The sequence below is a fragment of the Lethenteron reissneri genome, chromosome 59 (assembly GCF_015708825.2).
Source record: "Lethenteron reissneri isolate LAM-NWPU_2019-01 chromosome 59, ASM1570882v1, whole genome shotgun sequence".
Lineage (NCBI taxonomy): Eukaryota > Metazoa > Chordata > Hyperoartia > Petromyzontiformes > Petromyzontidae > Lethenteron > Lethenteron reissneri.
The window spans coordinates 3496348-3520214 of NC_083837.1; the positions used below are offsets into that span (position 1 = coordinate 3496348).

Here is a 23867-nt window from a genome sequence, read left to right on the forward strand (position 1 = left end):
TTCCCTTCTACGTGACTTTACCAAAAGAACCAAGAAGATGAAACAACCAAGTTAAATTCACGACGTTTCGGAGGCAACACAAGCCTCCGTCAGCAGGAGTGGCTGCTCAGGCAGAATTACTGTGGTGTGTATATTCGAAACGTCGTGATTTAATTTAGTTGTTTACATTTCTTATTTATTTTATTTCATCTTTTAAACCAAAGAGTCTTGTAGCCTCTTCTTGGTTCTCTCGGTAAAGTCACGTAGAAGGGAAGTAATAAAATAATAAAAATAAAACATAGTAAAAAAATTCTCACGACGTTTCGGCCACAACGCAAGCAGCCGTCTTCAGGTGAAGACGTGACTTTACCGAAAGAACCAAGAAGATGAATCCCTGCAGTCACGAAAGCTTTAAATCGAGTCTTGTAGCCTGCTTGCCGTTGAATGGAGGGCGGGAGGAAATGAATGTGGTTGTTCCAGCTTTCCTGTATCCACGGCCCGAATTTAAAACGTAAATGAATTTGACAGATTTGCGTGTCAGAAAGCGCGGAGCCGTTGCTGAGACTGCTGGAACGATGAATCCGATGAGCTATGAAGCTCTTCATCACGGATGTTAAGTTGTGTGTGGGGGGCGGGGGGGGGAGTGGTGCGTCAACAAGAAGTGTGATTGCTCCAGTCTGGAAGGAACTCCGATCAGTACGGTTGGCTACGTACGTACTGCACATAGACTCACACTGCACATAGACTCACACTGCACATAGACTTACACTGCCCATAGACTCACACTGCCCATAGACTCACACTGCCCATAGACTCAACACTGCCCATAGACTCACACTGCACATAGACTCACACTACCCATAGACTCAACACTACCCATAGACTCAACACTGCCCATAGACTCAACACTACCCATAGACTCAACACTGCCCATAGACTCAACACTGCCCACAGACTCACACTGCACATAGACTCACACTGCACATAGACTCAACACTACCCATAGACTCAACACTGCCCATAGACTAACACTGCCCATAGACTCACACTGCACATAGACTCACACTGCACATAGACTCACACTGCACATAGACTCACACTGCACATAGACTCAACACTGCCCATAGACTCAACACTGCCCATAGACTCACACTGCACATAGACTCACACTACCCATAGACTCAACACTACCCATAGACTCAACACTACCCATAGACTCAACACTGCCCATAGACTCAACACTACCCATAGACTCAACACTGCCCATAGACTCAACACTACCCATAGACTCAACACTGCCCATAGACTCAACACTACCCATAGACTTAACACTGCCCATAGACTCAACACTGCCATAGACTCAACACTACCCATAGACTCAACACTGCCCATAGACTCAACACTACCCTAGACTCAACACTACCCATAGACTCAACACTGCCCATAGACTCAACACTACCCATAGACTCAACACTGCCCATAGACTCAACACTGCACCATAGACTCAACACTGCCCATAGACTCAACACTGCCCATAGACTCAACACTACCCATAGACTCAACACTACCCATAGACTCAACACTACCCATAGACTCAACACTGCCCATAGACTCAACACTGCACTTCTGATTAGCACGTTTGGCTACGTACGGTGCGAAAGAAGTTCAACGTACGCAACGACGCTTCGTTGAGCTATCGCTTGAGTCCAGTTCGCTTCTGAAACAAACAGCTAATGACTCAGTGGGCCTTACCTGGTAAAATAAAAAATAAAGAGTTTAGTTTAAATTCACTCATGCAGAGCGATTCGCTGATCTCTCCTATACTTCGCAACGCCAATCGTTTTTGTTGTTGTAGTTGTTGTTGTTGTTGTGGTGATGGTGGTTGTGGTGGTGGTAACTTTCTGAGCCCCGTGCCCCCCCCTAACGAACATCTGTAGCCAAAGAGCTTCACAGATCATCGGATTTCTCCCCATTCCGCTTCTGTTCTGTGGGCCAGCGGAATATCAATGCAACTTTCATCTCAGATATTTGAATCTCTATCTCTCTCTCTCTTTACCAGCAGCAATAGCAGCAGCAGCAGCAAGCAGCCTCCCTGATACGAAGCAAGACTTAACAAGTATAACCCGTAAAAACAAAGTTTTTCACTATAAATCCTTTATATGCGTGGCGGCTAGAGTCCTCTCGTCCTCTGGCTTGAGATGGCTGCCACCTATGGGTCAGATGATTGTCTGCCACCATTAAGCAATTGGTAATTAAATATTTAATTTGTTTTCATAAACAGTGTAAAATTTTTGAAACATTTTTTCACCAACATTAATTGTCACGCACAACGAGTCTGTGTGCAAAATGTCAGCTCGATTGGATCACGGGAAGTGGGTTCAAAAACGACCGAAAGATTTGCACGGTCGTAAGCAAGCAAGCAAGTGAACTTAATGTAAAGGATTTAAAAAGGAAAACCAACAAAAAAAACCGATTTAGAATGCGAGCGCGCTGCGGGGGGCGGGGAGGGAGGGGGGGGGGGTCTGTGCAGCTCCGAGAGGCGAGAGCGAGGTTCTTCCCGCTTGCAAGTAAGTACGAGTTTAGAGAAAGAGGGTGAGAGAGGGGAAAAATTAACCCGTAAAAACAAAGTTTTTCACTATAAATCCTTTATATGCGTGGCGGCTAGAGTCCTCTCGTCCTTTGGCTTGAGATGGCTGCCACCTATGGGTCAGATAATTGCATGGCAGCATTAAGCAATTGGTAATTAAATATAATATTTTTGTCCTAAAAGTGTAAAATTTTGACATTTTCACGAACATTAATTGTTTCGCACAACGAGTCTGTGTGGAAAAGATCAGCTCGATTGGAGCACGGGAAGTGGGTTAAAAAACGACCGAAAGATTTGCACGGTCCTAAGCAAGCAAGCAAGTGAACTTAATATAAAGGATTTAAAAATAACAAAAAACTGAAGACTTTGCGATGAGAACCCCGCAGCGAAAACGCGACTTTGAAGCCGGGCTGGAAGTCTACGTCCGGCTTGGCAGTGAGAGGACATCGGCCCCCCACCACGCCCCCCCCCCCAGCCACATACTCTGTCCCGCTACGGAAATCTGTGGCTTCTGCTGCTGCTGGTGACGTTTGTGGATGGCAGTGAAGGCCGGCGTTGTGGGGTGTGGTGGAGTGGGGTGGGGTCTGAATGAGACGTCTGAATGACTCTGTCTTTCCGACAGACCTGTTCTTCACCTGAGGACGGCTGCTTGCGTTGTGGCCGAAACGTCGTGAGAATTATTTTATGATGTTTTATTTTTATTCTACGTGACTTTACCGAAAGAACCAAGAAGATGAATCCCTGCAGTCACGAAAGCTTTAAATATAATTATTTTATTATTTTTATTTTTATTATTTTATTACTTCCCTTCTACGTGACTTTACCGAAAGAACCAAGAAGATGAATCCCTGCAGTCACGAAAGCTTTAAATCGAAATTTTATTACGTTTTATTTGTATTATTTTATTACTTCCCTTCTACGTGACTTTACCGAAAGAACCAAGAAGATGAATGGGTGTGGCAGTTGGATTTTGCCGAGAGATTTCCATCTTTCCCTCGCACCCGCGGTGCCATCGAACCGAGTGTGAAACAACGCAAAGGCAACGCATCAGCGTGGCCACGATGGAAAAGCAAACGCACGCGCACGCACAAAGATCCCCCGTATAGCCTTAACAGACTGTAGGGGCAAGTGCTGTTAGCGAGCACCTATGAAGGCCAGAACGGTACACGAAAGAGGAGTTGGGTGGCCAGCACCACGCCCGATCGCCTTTGTCTCCCCAGTGGCGATGTTTACACACCGCGCCAGGTACTCATTTAAGGCTGAGTCGACCTAGGGGAGGCCCAGGACCGGTTTAGATCATCGTCACTGGTGTTGGCCGTGAGCGGGAATCGAACCCGGGTCGCCAGGTTCGTAGCGAAGCGCGCTAACCACTACACTACCGCTCCCCATTCGCACGCACGCACGCACACGCACGCACACGCACGCACACACGCACGCACACGCACGCACACACGCACGCACACGCACGCACACACGCACACGCACGCACACACACACGCACACACACGCACGCACACGCACGCACACACGCACGCACACGCACGCACACGACGCAACGCGTGGAATGAGCAATTCCTTCTAGATTTGAAGCTCCACTACAATTATGTTTCGGTTTAAAGCTTTCGTGACTGCAGGGATTTATCTTCTTGGTTCTTTCGGTAAAGTCACGTAGAATGGAAATAATAAAAATAAAACATAATAAAATAATTTTCACGACGTTTCGGCCACAACGCAAGCAGCCGTCCTCAGGTGAAGAACAGGTCTGTCAGAAAGACAGCGTCTGAATTCAGACGCTGTCTTTCCTGAGGACGGCTGCTTGCGTTGTGGCCGAAACGTCGTGAGATTTGTATTTTATTATGTTTTATTTTTATTATTTTATTTCCCTTCTACGTGACTTTACCGAAAGAACCAAGAAGATACAGTTATGTTGCTGTGCCTTTTTACACCAGATGAAGGAAGCTTGTGTTGCCTCCGATTTAATTGATTTATTTGCATTTTTTATTATTTATTTGTATTTATTTTTTACCTACGTGACTTTACCGAAAAAACCTTAAGAGCAATTCCTTGTTTTTCGCCACCTCCGGTTAGCCACGTATGGCGCGAAAGAACTTCAACACGCAGACGTACAACACACAACACACACACACGCGCACGGGACATACGTACAGAGAGAAAGATCCCCCGTATAGCCTTAACAGACTGTTGGGGAAAGTGCTTTGAAGGCCGGCACGGCACACGAGGGGGTGGGGTGGCCAACACCACGCCCGGCCGCCTTTGTCTCCCCAACGGCGATGATTACACATCGCACCTGGTATTGATTTGAGGCTGAGTCGACCTCGGGGAGGCCCAGGACCGATTCAGATATTCCTCACCGGAGTTCGCCGTGAGTGGGACTCGAACTCGGGTTGCCGGGTTCGTAGCGCAGCGCTAACCACTGCACCGCCGCTCCCCACACGCAACACGCAACGTACACGCATGCACACGCATGCACACACAACACGCAACGCATGCACACGCAACACGAAACACACGCATGCACACGCAGCATGCAACATACACATGGCATACGTAAGACCTCGCCCGCAAAAACACACGCACTGAACGCACGACGCACACACGACACACGCACTGAACACACTACGCACACACGCACGCATGGTGTACGTACGCCCGACACACTCATGGAACGCACGACACACACACACACACACGCACTGAACACACACACACACACGCGGTGAACACACACACACGCACACACGACACACACACACACACGACACACGCGCACACACGACACGCACGCGACACACACGCACTGAACACACACACACGCACGCGACACACACGCACAGAACACACACACACGCACGGCACACACACGCACTGAACACGCACACGACACACGCACGGAACACACACACACGCACTGAACACACACACACGCACGACACACACACGCACACACGCACGCACACACGCACACACGCACTGAACACACACACACACAACACACGCACTGAACACACACACCACACGCACTGAACACACGCACTGAACACACGCACTGAACACACGCACTGAACACACACACGCACGCACACACGACGAGGCAACGGGTACAATCCAGGAGGGAGCTCCATGCGGCATCTTCAGGGTAGCGAGTCGCCGCTTTAATTAGCCGGCTCCCTTCTCTCTCCGACGTGAGCGAATGTATATTTGAGTTGCAATGTGTTCTTTTATTTTTATTATTATTATTCTATCTACATAAACGTGCAGCCAATTAATCAAGCGAATGCTAATATTGAGGCCTTGACCAAGTTTTGCAATACAATTACGGAATCATCAAACTTGTACCTCGCTGCTATTTGATGAATTCATTTTCAATGGGAACGCTTGCATGTTCCTGATGATTAATGCGCCAACCTATGCGGGTGTGTGTACACACAAAGCAAAGCTCCCCGTGTAGCCCTTTTCACGGGCTGCCGGGGCAAGTGCTGTTAGCGAGCACCTACGAAAGGCTGGCACGGCAAATGACGGGCGGGTGGGTTGGTGGCCAGCACCACGCCCGGCCGTCTTTGTCTTCCCAGTGCTCACGTTCACACACCGCATGCGGGAACACTACGGGACTGCCAGTTGGCACCCTGGTTGCGATGTTTACGCATCGCGCTGGGTTAAGGCTGAGTCGACCTAGGGGAGGCGCAGTGCGGGTTCAAACATTTACCACTTTTGTGTTCTTCGGGAGCGGGAATCGAACCTGGGCCCGCCGGCCCTTGTGCCACTGCTTGCCCTGTGCGCCACGGTTGATGAGATGTTAACTACCTCGCCCGGTATGCAGGAGGTCGTGAGTTCAATCCTGACCTTGACGCCTGCTGCTGTATATTTGGAGTTTGCGTGTCTTTCTCATCATAATCATCATCACTGTGGCTATGAGATATTGACTGCCTCGCCTGGTATACAGGAGGTCGTGGGTTCGATCTTGACCCTGACGCTTGTTGTATATTTGGAGTTTGCGTGTCTCTCTCTCTCATCATCATTATCACGGTGGCTAGGAGATGTTAACTATCTCGCCTGGTGTGCAGGAGGTCGTGGGTTCGATCCCGATCCTGGCTCCTGCTGCTGTGTATTTGGAGTTTGCGTATCTTTCTCTCCCCGTGGTCGCGTTTATTTTTCTCCGGGTCCTCCAGTTTTACCCTCCACATTTAGAATCAACGTCACGCGTTTTGAGTATTCGTGCTTTTGTACATTTCCACACGGTGATCATGATAAGCCACTTCACTGGGCCATCATTTGTGGCCAGATTTCCCTTCTGAAAAGAAAAGCTATGTAGCTCAGTGGGCCTACCCTGGTAAAATAAAAAATAAAAATTTTTAGATATTCTTTGGGTCTTTCGGTAAAGTCAAGTTTTCCCTTTGGGCACCATGAAACAGGGTGTCCGCATCTTACCAACGCCGTGGTTTTTTCGGAGTTGTTTTTTTGTTCTCCTCTTCGGGGTGTGGAGCGTGAGTCTTGGTCGGAAGGTCAGAGGTCAAACCCCGGGGATGTTGCAGCCGCACAGTTTTAAATTTTTGTAATTTTTATTTTGTAATTTTTTTCATCGCTGCGCTGTTCCAGTCCGGGCCTCCACTGCATCTGACCCTGAACCCACCCACTGCCCTCCCCCCCCCCCCCCCCCCCCCCATTGACCATTTTCGTTTTAGCCGTCAGGTCCCATTAGCCTGAATCTATCTCCCTGGTTGGCCGGGCGATTTGGGCCGGTGGGATGGTGGTGGTGGTGGTGGTGGCTCAAAAAGTATTGTCAATAAACCGGTGAAAGTCATTCAATATCGGCAATTCACTTTACTGGATCTGCAGCCGTTCTCAACGTTATGAGCACACGGGGGTGGGGGGGGGGGCGTGGGTGGGAGGGGGGGCTGCCCAGGGAGGGGATGAGGGCGGTGGTATCTGTGACCGCGAAAGCTTCATAGCGCGTCGGATTCATCCGCTGCGATTAAAGATTCTCATTCTGAAATAAGGAGGATCGGGGAGGGAGGGAGGGAGGGAGCGGTGGGGTGGGTGGGTGGGCTAAGCGACCAGGGACTTGACCTTAAACTATCTTTTTATTTGACCAGCTAAAGCCCACTGAGACTCCATCGCTCGCTCTTGTTCAGAAGCGTCCCGGCTGTCACAAACGAGAGCTCAGCGAGTTATGGAGCTACGGGCTTTTTAAAATCGACGTTGACGAACTCATTTCTTTAGAACGGCTTCTGTTTGCGTTTTTACCTTGTCGTGTTCACATCGCACCTCCGATTAGCCGCGGTTGGCTACGTACGGTGCGAAAGAAGTTCAACAAACATACATACTGCCCATAGACTCAACACTGCCCATAGACTCAACACTGCCCATAGACTCAACACTGCCCATAGACTAACACTGCCCATAGACTCAACACTACCCATAGACTCAACACTACCCATAGACTTAACACTACCCATAGACTAACACTGCCCATAGACTAACACTGCCCATAGACTAACACTGCCCATAGACTAACACTGCCCATAGACTAACACTGCCCATAGACTAACACTGCCCATAGACTAACCTGCCCTAGACTAACATGCCCATAGACTCAACACTGCCCATAGACTCAACACTGCCCATAGACTAACACTGCCCATAGACTAACACTGCCCATAGACTCAACACTGCCCATAGACTAACACTGCCCATAGACTAACACTGCCCATAGACTCAACACTGCCCATAGACTCAACACTGCCCATAGACTAACACTGCCCATAGACTAACACTGCCCATAGACTCAACACTACCCATAGACTCAACACTACCCATAGACTTAACACTACCCATAGACTAACACTGGGCTACACTGCCCATAGACTAACACTGCCCATAGACTAACACTGCCCATAGACTAACACTGCCCATAGACTAACACTGCCCATAGACTAACACTGCCATAGACTAACACTGCCATAGACTCAACACTGCCCATAGACTAACACTGCCCATAGACTAACACTGCCCATAGACTAACACTGCCCATAGACTAACACTGCCCATAGACTAACACTGCCCATAGACTCAACACTGCCCATAGACTAACACTGCCCATAGACTCAACACTGCCCATAGACTCAACACTGCCCATAGACTAACACTGCCCATAGACTAACACTGCCCATAGACTCAACACTGCCCATAGACTAACACTGCCCATAGACTCAACACTGCCCATAGACTCAACACTGCCCATAGACTAACACTGCCCATAGACTAACACTGCCCATAGACTAACACTGCCCATAGACTCAACACTGCCCTTAGACTAACATTGCCCATAGACTCAACACTGCCCATTGACTAACACTGCCCATAGACTAACACTGCCTATAGACTCAACACTGCCCATAGACTCAACACTGCCCATAGACTAACATTCCCCATAGACTCAACACTGCCCATAGACTAACACTGCCCTTAGACTAACACTGCCCATAGACTAACACTGCCCATAGACTAACACTGCCCATAGACTAACACTGCCCATATACTAACACTGCCCATAGACTCAACACTACCCATAGACTCAACACTGCCCATAGACTAACACTGCCCATAGACCCAACATTGCCCATAGACTCAACACTGCCCATAGACTAACACTGCCCATAGACTAACACTGCCCATAGACTCAACACTGTCCATAGACTAACACTGCCCATAGACTAACACTGCCCATAGACTAACACTGCCTATAGACTCAACACTGCCCATAGACTCAACACTGCCCATAGACTAACATTGCCCATAGACTCAACACTGCCCATAGACTAACACTGCCCATAGACTAACACTGCCCATAGACTCAACACTGCCCATAGACTAACACTGCCCATAGACTCAGCACTACCCATAGACTAACACTGCCCATAGATTTAAAAAAATAACAATATTAAACCGGCGCGATGGGGTGGAAATGAACCTGCAGCAACAATTCTCTTTCGCTCCGTCCCCCGGTTGCCCCCGGTCAACGCGGCGAGTGCGGCGGTGATGAGCCTCCCTGCGACAGCCGCCGTCTAGAAGCGTCGCATCCAAAGGTCGGCTAACGCGAGGTCAACGCGGGAAAACCCGTGGCACCTTAAAGCGTGGAATGGCAATGGTGGAGGGGTGGTAAAGTGCAATGAGGATTTGCCTAGAGCGGGTTTGCGTGTTACTCTGCCTGGCTGTGTGTGTGTGTCTGTGAGTGTGTCTGTGAGTCTGTGTGTGTGAGTGTGTGTGAGTGTGTGTGAGTGTGTGTCTGTGTGTGTGAGTGTGTGTGAGTGTGTGAGTGTGTGTGAGTGTGTGTGAGTGTGTGTGAGTGTGTGAGTGTGTGTGAGTGTGTGAGTGTGTGTGTGAGTGTGTGTGTGAGTGTGTGAGTGTGTGTGTGAGTGTGTGAGTGTGTGAGTGTGTGTGTGTCTGTGAGTGTGTGTGAGTGTGTGTGAGTGTGTGTGTGAGTGTGTGTGAGTGTGTGTGTGGGAGTGTGTGTGTGTGGCGGGCAGCCACCCATTCCACTCCGTGCCGCAGAGGTCAGAACCGGGTACCCGATACCCGTACCCTACCCGATACCCGGCTACCCGTACCCAGCCGGGTACGGGTACGGGTAGCCGTTTGCGACCCTGGTGCGGCCGGGTACGGGTAGGCCATGAGTCACTGGTGAGTCACCGTTTGTCACTCATTTCGGGTAGGGTACGGGTACGGGTAGGGAACGGCTACCCGTACCCAGCTGGGTACGGGTAGCCATTTGCGACCCTGGTGCGGCCGGGTACAGGTAAGGAATCAAAACCCGTTTGCGACCTCTGCCGTGCCGTGCCCGGCCCATCATAGGTCGATCGCGGACGGCTCTTGCCGAGGTTATACGGGGGACCTTTGTCTTCGTTGGGGAGCGGCGGTGCAAGTGTCAGCCGCGCTGCGCTGTGTGTGGGCCCCGGTAACCCGGGTTCGATTCACACTCACAGCCAACGCCAGTGGCGAATATCTGAATCGGTCCTGGGCCTCCCCAAGGTCTAGTGGCGATGTGTAAACACGCGAACATCGCCACTGGGGAGACAAAGGCGGCCGGGCGTGGTTTTGGCCACCTACGCCGATTCACCTTGCAAATAAGTTCACCATACGCACAGCGCACATTTGCCGGGGCATATTCCCGGCACCCCCTCCGTTCGCCCACGCCGGCAGCCAGCCCGCCAGCCCGCCAGCCCGCCCGCCAGCCAGCCCGCCAGCCTGCCAGCCCGCCAGCCCGCCAGCCAGCCCGGCAATTTATCCTCAACCCAACCATCGCGTTGCCGTCCTCATCGGGATTTGTTCGCTTGGATTAATTAAATAGTCTTAGTAGGCGCACGCCTCTACGAACGGGTGGGGAGGGGGAGGCGTAGGGCAGGGTGAAACTGGCAGACCCTTAAGGATTGTGTGCTGATAAATGATTTTTTACCCTTCTATCTGGCAACAAAACTGACACCTTTTTTTTTTGCAAGGAGTTGTGCGCCTTTTGGCTCACTCACCCACTCAATCACCCACTCAATCATCCACTCAATCACCCACTCAATCAATCACTCACCCACTCACTCACCCACTCACTCACACACCCACCCACTCACCCACTCACTCACCCACTCATCACCCACTCACCCACCCACTCACCCACGCACTCACTCACCCACTCACTCACCCACTCACTCACCCACTCACTCACCCACTCACTCACCCACTCACCCACCCACTCAACACCATGTGAGACTAGGCTCTAAGGAAAGCTGTCTCGGGTGTGGACCAATCAACTTCAAGGACAGTGCATATATTATCAGAGTTGTGTTTTTTGTTTGCATTACGACTGCAGGTATTGTGGTCTATGCAAACATGACTCATTGTTTAAAGGTGTCAGTTTTGTTGCCAGATAGAAGGGTAAAAAATCATTTATCATATTTTTACTGGCAAATGAGGTTCCAATGGTGATTGTGTGCGGCTTAGGATTTCTCCCACGATTACTCATGGCCCGACTGGTATCACGTCCGAAGCGTGTTTTTATCTCGGTGGTAATTTGTCCGGGAGAAGGAACGCCGCGCGCGCGACCCCGTGCCCACTCCTGCCTCAATGGACGATAAACGTGTTCAACTTTGTTTTTGTTTGCTACTGCTACTGCTACTACTGCTGCTACTGCTGCTACTGCTGCTGCTGCTACTGCTGCTACTACTGCTGCTGCTTCTGCTGCTGCTGCTGCTACTGCTGCTGCTTCTGCTGCTGGCTGCTGCTGCTGTTGATGGCTGCTGGCTGCTACTTCTGCTGCTACTGCTGCTGCTTATGCTGCTACTGCTGCTGCTTCTGCTGCTGCTGCTGCTGCTTCTGCTGCTACTGCTGCTGCTTCTGCTGCTACTGCTGCTGCTTATGCTGCTACTGCTGCTGCTTCTGCTGCTGCTGCTGATGGCTGCTGCTGCTTCTGCTGCTACTGCTGCTGCTTCTGCTGCTTCTGCTGCTGCTTCTGCTGCTGCTGCTGCTGCTACTGCTGATGGCTGCTTCTGCTGCTGCTACTGCTGATGCTGCTTCTGCTGCTGCTGCTACTGCTGCTGCTACTACTTTTGCTGCTACTACTGCTGCTACTACTGCTGCTGCTTCTGCTGATGGCTGCTGCTACTGCTGCTGATGGCTGCTGCTGCTGCTTCTGCTGCTGCTGCATTGACAGTGGTGAACAAGCACAGACCAACAACAGCAACACAACACACTCCACACATTCGTCAACAACATCTCCGCGGCCATGAAAGAACAAAAAAACTAACTAGACGTTTCAGGCAATGGCCCTTCACAGCACGTAGAGGCTAGAGACGTAGTCTCCGACAGGTGACCATGAAACGCTTTATCATACACCGGTTCTTTCGATCGATCAGTGGGTTGCGTTTATTTGTTCTCTATATACAGTGAGGGGAAAAAAATTAACCCGTAAAAACAAAGTTTTTCACTATAAATCCTTTATATGCGTGGCGGCTAGAGTCCTCTCGTCCTCTGGCTTGAGATAGCTGTCACCAATGGGTCAGATGATTGCCTGCCACCATTAAGCAATTGGTAATTAAATATAATTTATTTTTTCCTAAAAAGTGTAAAATTTTGGATTTTTTTTCACGAAAATACATTGTCACGCACAACGAGTCTGTGTGCAAAATGTCAGCTCGATTGGATCACGGGAAGTGGGTTAAAAAACGACCGAAAGATTTGCACGGTCGTAAGCGCGCAAGCAAGCAAGCAAGTGAACTTAATATAAAGGATTTAAAAAGTATTTGATCCCCTGCTGATTTTGTAAGTTTGCTCACTGACAAAGAAATGATCAGTCTATAATTTTAACAGTAGGTGTATTTGAACAGTGAGAGACAGAATAACAACAACAACAACAAAATCCAGAAAAACGCACGTCAAAAATGTTATACATTGATTTGCATTTTAATGAGGGAAATAAGTATTTGACCCCCTCTCTATCAGAAAAATTTCTGGCTCCCAGGTGTCTTTTACACAGGTAACCAGCTGAGATTAGGAGCACACTCTTAAAAGGGAGTGCTCCTAATCTCAGCTTGTTACCTGTATAAAAGACACCTGTTCACAGAAGCAATCAATCAATCAGATTCTAAACTCTCCACCATGGCCAAGACCAAAGAGCTCTCCAAGGGTGTCAGGGACAAGATAGTAGACCCTCACTGTATACTGATCACAGGTGGACACAAACTAGATTCCAACTCAGCAAGGTGCTTGCCCAAAGCACCCCCGACAGCTTCCCAACTCGCTCCAGTCTCAAATGTTTTGTTTTATTTTTAACAACAGCAAAGACAAAAATTGGCACAAAATAACAGCAATCTGTTCATTTTTATTGGAAATGCTGCCCCGGGGAAAAATTGGCTTTGGGCCATCGTGCAAATTAGGTCTTTGTGTGTGTGTGTGTGCACGCGCGTGCATATTTACTAGAGCAGCCGTATCTTGTGTTGGGAGAAGCCGCCGATTTTGGCGTGACCCGATTTTTTGTTTTTCGCGTTTTCTCTCTCCGCTGTGTCGAGAGCGCGACCTGCGACACTTTCCCCAGCGTCTGCGATGCCGTCGAATTATCCGCCCTCCTCGGCAAACGGTGGCGAAGGTGCCAAGAAGGCGTGCGAATCGTTTCGTCGCTCTGGCAAAACACGGTTCCCACCCCTCTCGCCTCGGACCAGAGGTCGCAACCAGGTACCCGATACCCGTACCCTACCCGATACCCGGCTACCCGTACCCAGCCGGGTACGGGTAGGCCGTGAGTCACTGGTGAGTCACCGTTTGTCATTCATTTCGGGTAGGGTACGGGTAGGGAACGGCTTCCCGTACCCGGCCGGGTACGGGTACGGGTAGACCGTGAGTCACTGGTGAGTAGCCGTTTGTCACTCAATTCGGGTAGGGTACGGGTACGGGTACCCGGCCGGGTATCGGGTACCCATTTGCGACCCTGGTGCGGCCGGGTACGGGTAAGGAATCAAAACCCGTTTTCGACCTCTAGCCTCGTACTTTCTACCCGCGCGCCGTTACAGACGCAGGGGTTAATTGGCTGCGAATGAATAGTTTTTTCCCCACCACTTTTCCGAGACGTGGCTGCAAGTCGGCGGGGCTTGGCGGGGCGTCCCCCCGTTCGCCGTATAGAATCTCGGGAGCGGTGCAAGCGGGCCCGCCGATGATTTTACCCGTCGCTCACCGCGGGGAAGCGACGTGACCGCTGGTGGCAAAACCGTCTTGCCCCCCTCGCCCCCCCGCCCCCCCCGCCCCCCCCCACCCTCGCACGTGGCCTTTGTGGGAACGTCGGTGCCGGTAAAGTTTTTGGTTTTATTTCAGCTTGTCTGCCCAGTTCCGATCGTGTACGCGTACATCTTCGGAAACGTGAACAGGCGAAGTGATGGTTCACAGACCGTTGGCAATCTACTAGCGGATAAAGCCCCCTCCCTCCTTCCCTCCATCCCTCCCCTCTCTACCCTCTTTAACACAGCAGTGCAATCCTCTCGTGCATCTCAACACTTTTTCGCTCCCTCCCTCTCCTCCCTCTCCCCTTTCTCCCCTCCCTCCCCTCTCACCCGCCTCTTGACGACATCAGCAATTGCCCTCCAGCATTGCAAATTTCAACTTTGGTGTCTGTCCTCCCATCCACCCCACGCACGCCACCCCACCCACCCCAAGCCACCCACCCCACCCACCCCACCACACGCACCCCACCCCACGCCACGCTGGCTGAAAAATAAGTGAATGCCTTGGTACGCCTTGCCTGGTGAGGATATGGATGGTTGGTTTGCCTTTCTTGCATTTTGCGCTCCTCAGCCTTCGGTATAGTTGGAGTTTGTGTGTCTCTCTCTCATCATCATCACGGTGGCTGGGAGATGTTAACTACCTCGTCTGGTATGCAGGAGGTCGTGGGTTCGATCCCGACCCTGACGACACCTGCTGTATATCTGGAATCTGCGTGTCTCTCTCTCATCATAATCATCATGACGGTGGCTAGGAGATGTTAACTACCTCGCCTGGTATACAGGAGGTCGTGGGTTCGATCCCGACCCCGACGCCTGCTGCTGTTTATTCGGAGTTTGCGTGTGTCTCTATCGCCGCGGTCGCGTGAATTTTTCCTCCCCGTTCTCCCCTTCGCGTTCAGAATCGGCGTCACGCGTTCAGAGCGTTCGGCCGCAGTGAATGTCCTGAAGAGCCGTGACGTAGCCCGTTCGGGGGCCTTTCACCTTGGTGCGATGAAATGAAATAAGAAAGTTTCGATACTTTTAGTTGACAAAAATTCACGATCTCAGTGACTCGGCGCGCAGAGGCGGTAGTCATAACCACCCACCCTCCCACCCTCCTTCCCCCCCGCCACTGAACCACTCAATCAGTCACCGCCATCACTTTGCTGGACGTAATAACATAATGTGCCCGGCACATGAAGTGTCGTAATGGCCCTCCGAGTTCGCAATCGCATTATTATTTCCCTTCTACGTGAGTTTACCGACGAAAGAACCAAGAAGATGAATCCCTGCAGTCACGAAAGAAGCTTTACATCGAAGTTTTATTATGTTTTATTTTTATTATTTTATTACTTCCCTTCTACATGACTTTACCGAAAGAACCAAGAAGATGAATCCCTGCAGTCACGAAAGCTTTACATCGAAATTTTATTATGTTTTATTTTTATTATTTCATTACTTCCCTTCTACGTGACTTTACCGAAAGAACCAAGAAGATGAATCCCTGCAGTCACGAAAGAAGCTTTACATCGAAAGGTAAACAAGCCGACAGCGTACGCGTGCTTTGCGCGGCCGCATTGGCCCTCGGCCACAGCAAGCGGAGATTCCAGCTGCTGGAGGAGTTCCGCGGGGACTCCTCCAGCCAGCGCGTGCCACAGTTCCCGGCCTTCGTAGCCACCACCGCCGCTGCTGCTCGCTGACAACCCTTGCCCCGACGCTCTGTCGAGGCCCTACGGGGGATCTTTGTCTTTGCGCGGCGTGAGAATCCGGCGTGGAAGTTCGATTCCCCGCCGCCACCAGCAGCACCGCTGATGGCGATCATCCCGAACACCGGTTCCCTCGCTGAGTCGACTCAACGACATTTCGTGATTCATGCCAAATCTAAACGTCGGCGCTGGGGGGTATGGAGACAAACGGCGGCCCGGGCGTGGTGCTCCCCCCCTCCCGGTGTGTGCCACAGTGCCGGCCTTCATCGGTGCTTTACCGCTATCGGTGGCACTCCACTGGGGGGGGTGAGTAGGCTTCGGCCCCGGTGCCGTGCCCGTCCGTAACGTTCTCTCTCTCGTCTCCTCCCCCCGACCGCCCGCAGTCTCGGACTCCGGGAGCTTGCCGCGCGAGCCGGACTCACAGCCGAGGCGCCGCGGCGTTCCCGGCGTCTTCCACTTCCCTCCGGAGCACCACGGCGCCGGCGAGCGCCGGTTCGGCGGCGGCGGCGGCACCGGCCGTGGCGGAGAGACGCGTCCCGCCGGTCACGACTTGCCGCCGCGCTTCCAGCGGGAGAGGCGGCCGCCCGCGGAAGGCCGGCACTGGGTGGGCGAGGGGCGGGGGATGCAGCTGCACCAGCCGCAGCAGCAGCAGCAGCAGCAGCATCAGCAGCAGCAGCATCAGCAGCATCAGCAGCAGCATCAGCAGTGGCACCGCGGACGTCCCGGCAGCGCGGAGGAGGAGCGAGGGCAGAGCCCCCGGAGGAGGCGGACTCATCGCGGGGGCGACGACGGTGACGACGGCGACGGCGACAGGAGGTACGTACCACGTGATACGTACCACGTGATACGTACCACGTGATACGTACCATGTACCACGTGATACGTACCACGTGATACGTACCACATGATACGTATCACGTGTCACGTACCACGTCCAGCATACCACGTGATACGTACCATGTACCACGTGATACGTACCACGTGATACGTACCACGTACAATGTACCACGTACCACGTGATACGTACCATGTACCACGTGATACGTACCACGTGATACGTACCACGTACAATGTACCACGTACCACGTGATACGTACCACGTGATACGTACCACGTCCAGCGTACCACGTGATACGTACCATGTACCACGTACCACGTGATACGTACCATTTACCACGTGATACGTACCACGTGATACGTACCACATGATACGTATCACGTGTCACGTACCACGTCCAGCATACCACGTGATACGTACCATGTACCACGTGATACGTACCACGTGATACGTACCACGTACAATGTACCACGTACCACGTGATACGTACCATGTACCACGTGATACGTACCACGTGATACGTACCACGTACAATGTACCACGTACCACGTGATACGTACCACGTGATACGTACCACGTCCAGCGTACCACGTGATACGTACCATGTACCACGTACCACGTGATACGTACCATTTACCACGTGATACGTACCACGTGATACGTACCACGTGATACGTACCACATGATACGTATCACGTGTCACGTACCACGTCCAGCATACCACGTGATACGTACCATGTACCACGTGATACGTACCACGTGATACGTACCACGTACAATGTACCACGTACCACGTGATACGTACCATGTACCACGTGATACGTACCACGTGATACGTACCACGTACAATGTACCACGTACCACGTGATACGTACCACGTGATACGTACCACGTCCAGCGTACCACGTGATACGTACCATGTACCACGTACCACGTGATACGTACCATTTACCACGTGATACGTACCACGTGATACGTACCACGTACAATGTACCACGTACCACGTGATACGTACCACGTGATACGTACCATGTGATACGTACCACGTGATACGTACCACGTGATACGTACCACGTGATACGTACCACGTACAATGTACCACGTACCACGTGATACGTACCACGTGATACGTACCACGTGATACGTACCATGTACAATGTACCACGTACCACGTGATGCGTACCACGTGATACGTACCATGTACCACGTGATACATGACACGTACCACGCACCACGCGCCACATCTTCATCGTGCCGACATTAATAACTGAACACTCGCACGTTGATTTGGACGACGCGTCACGTCGATTCTAAATGCGGAGGGAAAATCCCCGCGACCACGGAGACAGACAGAGAGAGAGAGAGACACGCAGGCTCCAAATGTACAGCAGACGTCAGTGTCCGGGCCAAACCCACGACCTCCTGTATACCAGGCGAGGTAGTTAACATCTCCGTGCCACCGTGATGATGATGAGAGAGAGAGAGACACGCAAACTCCAAATATACAGCAGGCGTCAAGGGTCGGGATCGAACCCACGACCTCCTGCATACCAGGCGAGGTAGTTAACATCTCCGTGCCACCGTGATGATGAGAGAGAGACACGCAAACTCCAAATATACAACAGGCATTGTCAGGGTCGAGATTGAACCCACGACCTCCTGTAGACCAGGCGAGAGAGATAACATCTCACCGCTGCTCCCCTGCGTAACAACAATGAAGACAAAGATCCCCCATTTAGCCAAAACAGACTGTAGGGGCAAGTGCTCTTAGCAGGTAGCTTACCTATGAAGGCCGGATACGGTACACGAGGGGGTGAGTGGCCAGCACCACGCCCGACCGCCTTTGTCTCACCAGTGGCGATGTTCATACATCATACCGGGTACTCATTTAAGGCTGAGTCGACCTAGGGGAGGCTCAGGACAGGTTTGAATGATCGTCACCGGTGTTGGCCGTGAGCGGGAATCGAACTCGGGTGGCCAGGTTTGTAGCGCAGCGACACACACAGACACACAGACACACACACACAGACACACACACCACTCACGCACTCCCGCGCACACACACACAGACACACACACCATTCACGCACTCCCGCGAGCACACACACACACAGACACACACACACACAGACACACACACAGACACACACACACACGGACACACAGACACACACACAGACACACACAAACACACACCACTCACGCACTCCCGCGAGCACACACGCGCACACTGACACACACACAGACACAAATGTCCCCCGTATAGCCTTTAATAGACTGTTGGGGCAAGTGCTGTTAGCGAGCACCTATGAAGGCCGGAACGGTACACGAGGGGGTGGGTGGCCAACACCACGCCCGGCCGCCTTTGTCTCCCTAGTGGCAATGTTTACACACCGCACCAGGTACTCATTTGAGGCTGAGTCGACCTAGGGGAGGCCCGGGACCGGTTCAGATAATCGTCACTGGTGTTGGCCGTGAGCGGGAATCGAACCCGTGTCGCCGGGTTCATAGCGCAGCGCGCTAACCGCTACACTACCGCACACACACAGACACACACACAGACACACACAGACACACACACAGACACACACAGACACACACACCACTCACGCACTCCCGCGAGCACACACACACACAGACACACAGACAGACACACACACCACTCACGCATTCCCCAGTGCACACACGCGCGTGCACCGACACACACAGACACACACACAGACACGCACACACACACACAGACACACACACCACTCACGCACTCCCGCGCGCCCACTGACATATGCACACTTAACATGCACGGGCGCTTCGCACACAAATGAGATTTTTTTTTTTAAAACACTAAAACCCTTTTTATTTTCGCCACTGAACGTAGAGCCCAGATATCGCACCGATTTTTTATTTCACTTCTAGAATTTGAAGCTTTCGTTATTGCAAGTCTTCATATTCTTGGGTTTTTTCGGTAAAGTCACGTAGGTAAAAAATAAAAATTAATAAAAGTTATTTATTTTATTTCTGATTTCACGTCCCACAGCCGCGGACCAAAGCAGCCGAACCCGTTGAGGACGTTCATTTAATTTAGTTTCGCGTCTGAATTTTCTGTCTCTCTGAAGAGCTTTTGCGCGAAAAAAGCTCCAGCCGCAAACACGCGTGCATTTGTCGCGATGGTGCTGCCGCGAACCCCGGCCACCCGAGTTCGACTCCCCGCTCACGGCCGACGCCGGCGACGAATCATCCCAACCGGTCCCCTAGGTCGACTCGGCCTCAAATCCGCACCCGGTGCGGTGCGCCAGAGGTCGCAAACGGGTTTTGATTCCTTACCCGTACCCGTACCCGGCCGCACCAGGGTCGTAAACGGGTACCCGTACCCGTACCCGGCCGTACCCTACCCGTACCCGGGTACGGGTAGGGTACGGGTATCGGGTACCCTATTGCAACCTCTGGGATGAAGCCATGTTGCAGGCGCGGGTGGGTTGATTCTAGGAACTTGAATTGTGAGAAGAGACAAGACGTTGGGAAATGAGTGACAAACGGTGACTCTTTCGATTTAATAAAATAATTCTCACGACGTTTCGGCCACAACGCAAAACCAGACCTGGTTTTCACCTGAGGACGGCTGCTTGCGTTGTGGCCGAAACGTCGTGAGAATTATTTTATTATGTTTTATTTTAATTTTTTTATTACTTCCCTTCCACGTGACTTTACCGAAAGAACCAAGAAGATGAAACGGTCACTCACCAGTGACTCACGGCCTACCCGTACCCGGCCGCACCAGGGTCGCAAACGGGTACCCGGGTACGGGTAGCCGGGTATCGGGAAGGGTACGGGTATCGGGTACCCAGTTGCGACCTCTGGGGTGCGGCAAAAACATCGCCGGCGGGGAATTGCAGCGCTTGCCCCAACGGTCCGTTGCAAGTCCATCGCGGGCGGGTGTGGGTTGGGGTGTGGGTTGGGGTGTGGGGTGTGGGTTGGGGTGTGGGTTGGGGAGTGGGTTGGGGTGTGGGGTGTGGGTTGGGGTGTGGGTTGGGGTGTGGGTTGGGATGTGGGTTGGGGTGTGGGTTGTGGGTGTGGGTTGGGGTGTGGGTTGGGGTGTGGGTTGGGGTGTGGGTTGGGTGTGGGTTGGGGGGGGTTGGGGGGTGGGTTGGGGTGTGGGTTGGGGTGTGGGTTGGGGTGTGTGTTGGGGTGTGGGTTGGGGTGTGGGTTGGGTTGTGGGTTGGGGTGTGGGTTGGGGTTGTGTGGGTTGGGGTTGTGAGTGTTGGGGTGTGGGTTGGGGTGTGGGTTGGGGTGTGGGGAGTGGGTTGGGGTGTGGGTTGGGGTGTGGTTTGTGGGTGTGGGTTGGGGTGTGGGTTGGGGTGTGGGTTGGGGTGTGAGTTGGGGTGTGGGTTGGGGAGTTGGGTGGTGGGTGGGTGGGTTGGGGTGTGGGTTGGGTGTGGGTGGGGTGTGGGTTGGGGTGTGTTGGGGTGTGGGTTGGGGTGTGGGTTGGGTTGTGGGTTGGGGTGTGGGTTGGGGTGTGGGTTGGGTGTGGGTGTGGTGTGGGGTGTGGGTTGGGGTGTGGGTTGGGGTGTGGGGAGTGGGTTGGGGTGTGGGTTAGGGTGTGGGTTGGGGTGTGGGTTGGGGTGTGGGTTGGGGTGTGTGTTGGGGTGTGGGTTGGGGTGTGGGTGGGGTGTGGGTTGGGGTGTGGGTTGGGGTGTTGGGTTGTGGGTTGGGGTTGTGGGTTCGGGTGTTGGTTGGGGTGTGGGTTGGGGTGTGGGTGTGGGTTGGGGAGTGGGTTGGGGTGTGGGTTGGGGTGTGGGTTGGGGTGTGGGTTGGGGAGTGGGTTGGGGTGTTGGTTGGGGGTGTGGTTGGGGTGTGGGTTGGGTGTGGGGTTGGGGTGTGTGTTGGGGTGTGGGTTGGGGTGTGGGTTGGGGTTGTGTGGGTTGGGGTGTGGTTGGGGAGGGGGTTGGGGTGTGGGTTGGGGTGTGGGTTGGGGTGTGGGTTGGGGAGTGGGTTGGGGAGTGGGTTGGGGTGTGGGTTGGGGTGTGGGTTGGGGAGTGGGTTGGGGTGTGGGTTGGGGTGTGGGGTGTGGGTGGAGTGTGGGTTGGGGTGTGGGTTGGGGTGTGGGTTGGGGTGTGGGTTGGGGTGTGGGGTGTGGGTGTGGGTTGGGGTGTGGGTGTGTGTTGGGGTGTGTGTTGGGGTGTGGGTTGGGGTGTGCGTTGGGGTGTGTGGAGTGTATTTTGTCTCCTGTAACGTGGCGACGCTTCTCCCTGCGGCAGGCCGAGTGCGAGGCGGCCGCTGTGGGGGGGTGGGGAGGAGGAGCGGTCCGGCTGGAGTGGGGCCCAGTTGGACAGAGGCCACAGGAGCGTCAAGGTGACCTCCGTGCGTGTGAGCGTGGGAGCGTGCGTGCGTGTGTGTGTGAGAGCGTGTGTGTGAGTGTGTGAGCGTGTGTGTGTATGTGTGAGCGTGTGTGTGTGAGTGAGCGTGTGAGCGTGTGTGTGTGAGTGTGTGAGAGCGTGTGTGTGAGCGTGTGTGTGAGCGTGTGTGTGAGTGTGTGTGTGAGCGTGTGTGTGTGTGTGTGAGTGTGTGAGTGTGTGTGTGAGTGTGAGCGTGTGTGTGTGAGTGTGTGAGCGTGTGAGCGTGTGTGTGTGAGTGTGTGTGAGCGTGTGTGTGTGAGCGTGTGTGTGTGAGCGTGGGAGCGTGCGTGTGAGCGTGTGTGTGTGAGTGTGTGTGAGCGTGTGTGAGCGTGTGTGTGTGTGAGTGTGAGAGCGTGTGTGTGAGCGTGTGTGTGTGAGTGTGTGTGAGCGTGTGTGTGTGAGCGTGTGTGTGTGAGTGTGAGAGCGTGTGTGTGAGCGTGTGTGTGTGAGTGTGTGTGAGCGTGTGTGTGTGTGTGAGCGTGTGTGAGCGTGTGTGTGTGTGACCGTGTGTGAGCGTGTGTGTGTGTGAGCGTGTGTGTGTGCGTGCGTGTGTGTGTGTGTGTGAGCGTGTGTGTGACCGTGTGAGCATGTGTGTGTGACCGTGTGAGCGTGTGTGTGTGAGCGTGTGTGCGTGTGTGTGAGCGTGTGTGAGCGTGTGTGTGAGCGTGTGCGTGTGTGAGTGTGTGTGTGAGTGTGTCTGAGCGTGTGTGAGCGTGTGTGTGTGAGCATGTGAGCATGTGAGCGCGTGTGTGAGCGTATATAAGCATGTGAGCGTGTGAGCGTGTAAGCGTGTGTGTGTACGTGTGTGGCCGGGTAGCGTGCGGAGCGGTGATGCAGCAACGCGTGCGGTGATACCCGTGACCCCGCATGACCCCCCCCCCCCGCGTGACCCTGAATGACCCCGCGTGACCCCCGCGTGACCCCCGCGTGACCCCAGGGACCCTCCGTGGGGCCGAGCGACGACTTTCCCGCCCTCTGGCACAACGGAGCGGCGGGACGCGGCGGCGGCGTCGGCGTCGCCCGGCCCCCCCCGGCAACCCCAGGGCCCCCCACGGCAACCCCGGGGCCCCCCACGGTAACTCCAGGGCCCCCCACGGCAACTCCAGGGCCCCCCACGGCAACGCCAGGGCCCCCCACGGTGGAACCGACGCCCGCCAGGGCCAGGCGCACAGGACCCATCAAGCCCCCGCCGGGTCCTCGTCCACAGGGGCAGCACTTGCACGCCGGTGAGGGTCGCGGGTTTGGCGCGAAGTGGTGCTTGGGCGGTCCTGGGCCTCCCCTAGGTCGACTCGGCCTCAAATGAGTACCCAGTGTGGCGGTAGTGTAGCGGTTAGCGCCACGCTGCGCTATGAACCCGGTGACCCGGGTTCGATTCCCGCTCACGGCCAACACCGGTGACGATTATCTAAACCGGTACTGCGCCTCCCCTAGGTCGACTCAGCCTCAAATGAGTAGCTGGTGCCGTGTGAAGTAAACATCGTCACTAGGGAGACAAAGGCGGCCGGGCGTGGTGCTGGCCACCCACCCCCTCGTGTGACGTGCCGGCCTTCGTAGGATCAGCTAGCTGACAGCACTTGCCCCAACAGTCTGTTAAGGCTACACGGGGGATTTTTGTCT

The 23867-nt window shown here is 53.2% G+C and overlaps 1 protein-coding gene across 1 annotated transcript in view; it reads left to right on the forward strand.

Annotated features, from left to right (window-relative positions):
• LOC133357728 (tudor domain-containing protein 3-like) overlaps positions 1 to 23867 on the forward strand; it is a 58678-nt gene that overhangs the window by 18272 nt on the left and 16539 nt on the right. Inside the window, exons 4-6 of the mRNA XM_061575823.1 lie at positions 16406 to 16838; positions 22113 to 22206; positions 23188 to 23476. Coding sequence (XP_061431807.1) covers positions 16406 to 16838; positions 22113 to 22206; positions 23188 to 23476 — 816 coding nt within the window. The remainder of the gene's footprint in view (positions 1 to 16405; positions 16839 to 22112; positions 22207 to 23187; positions 23477 to 23867) is intronic.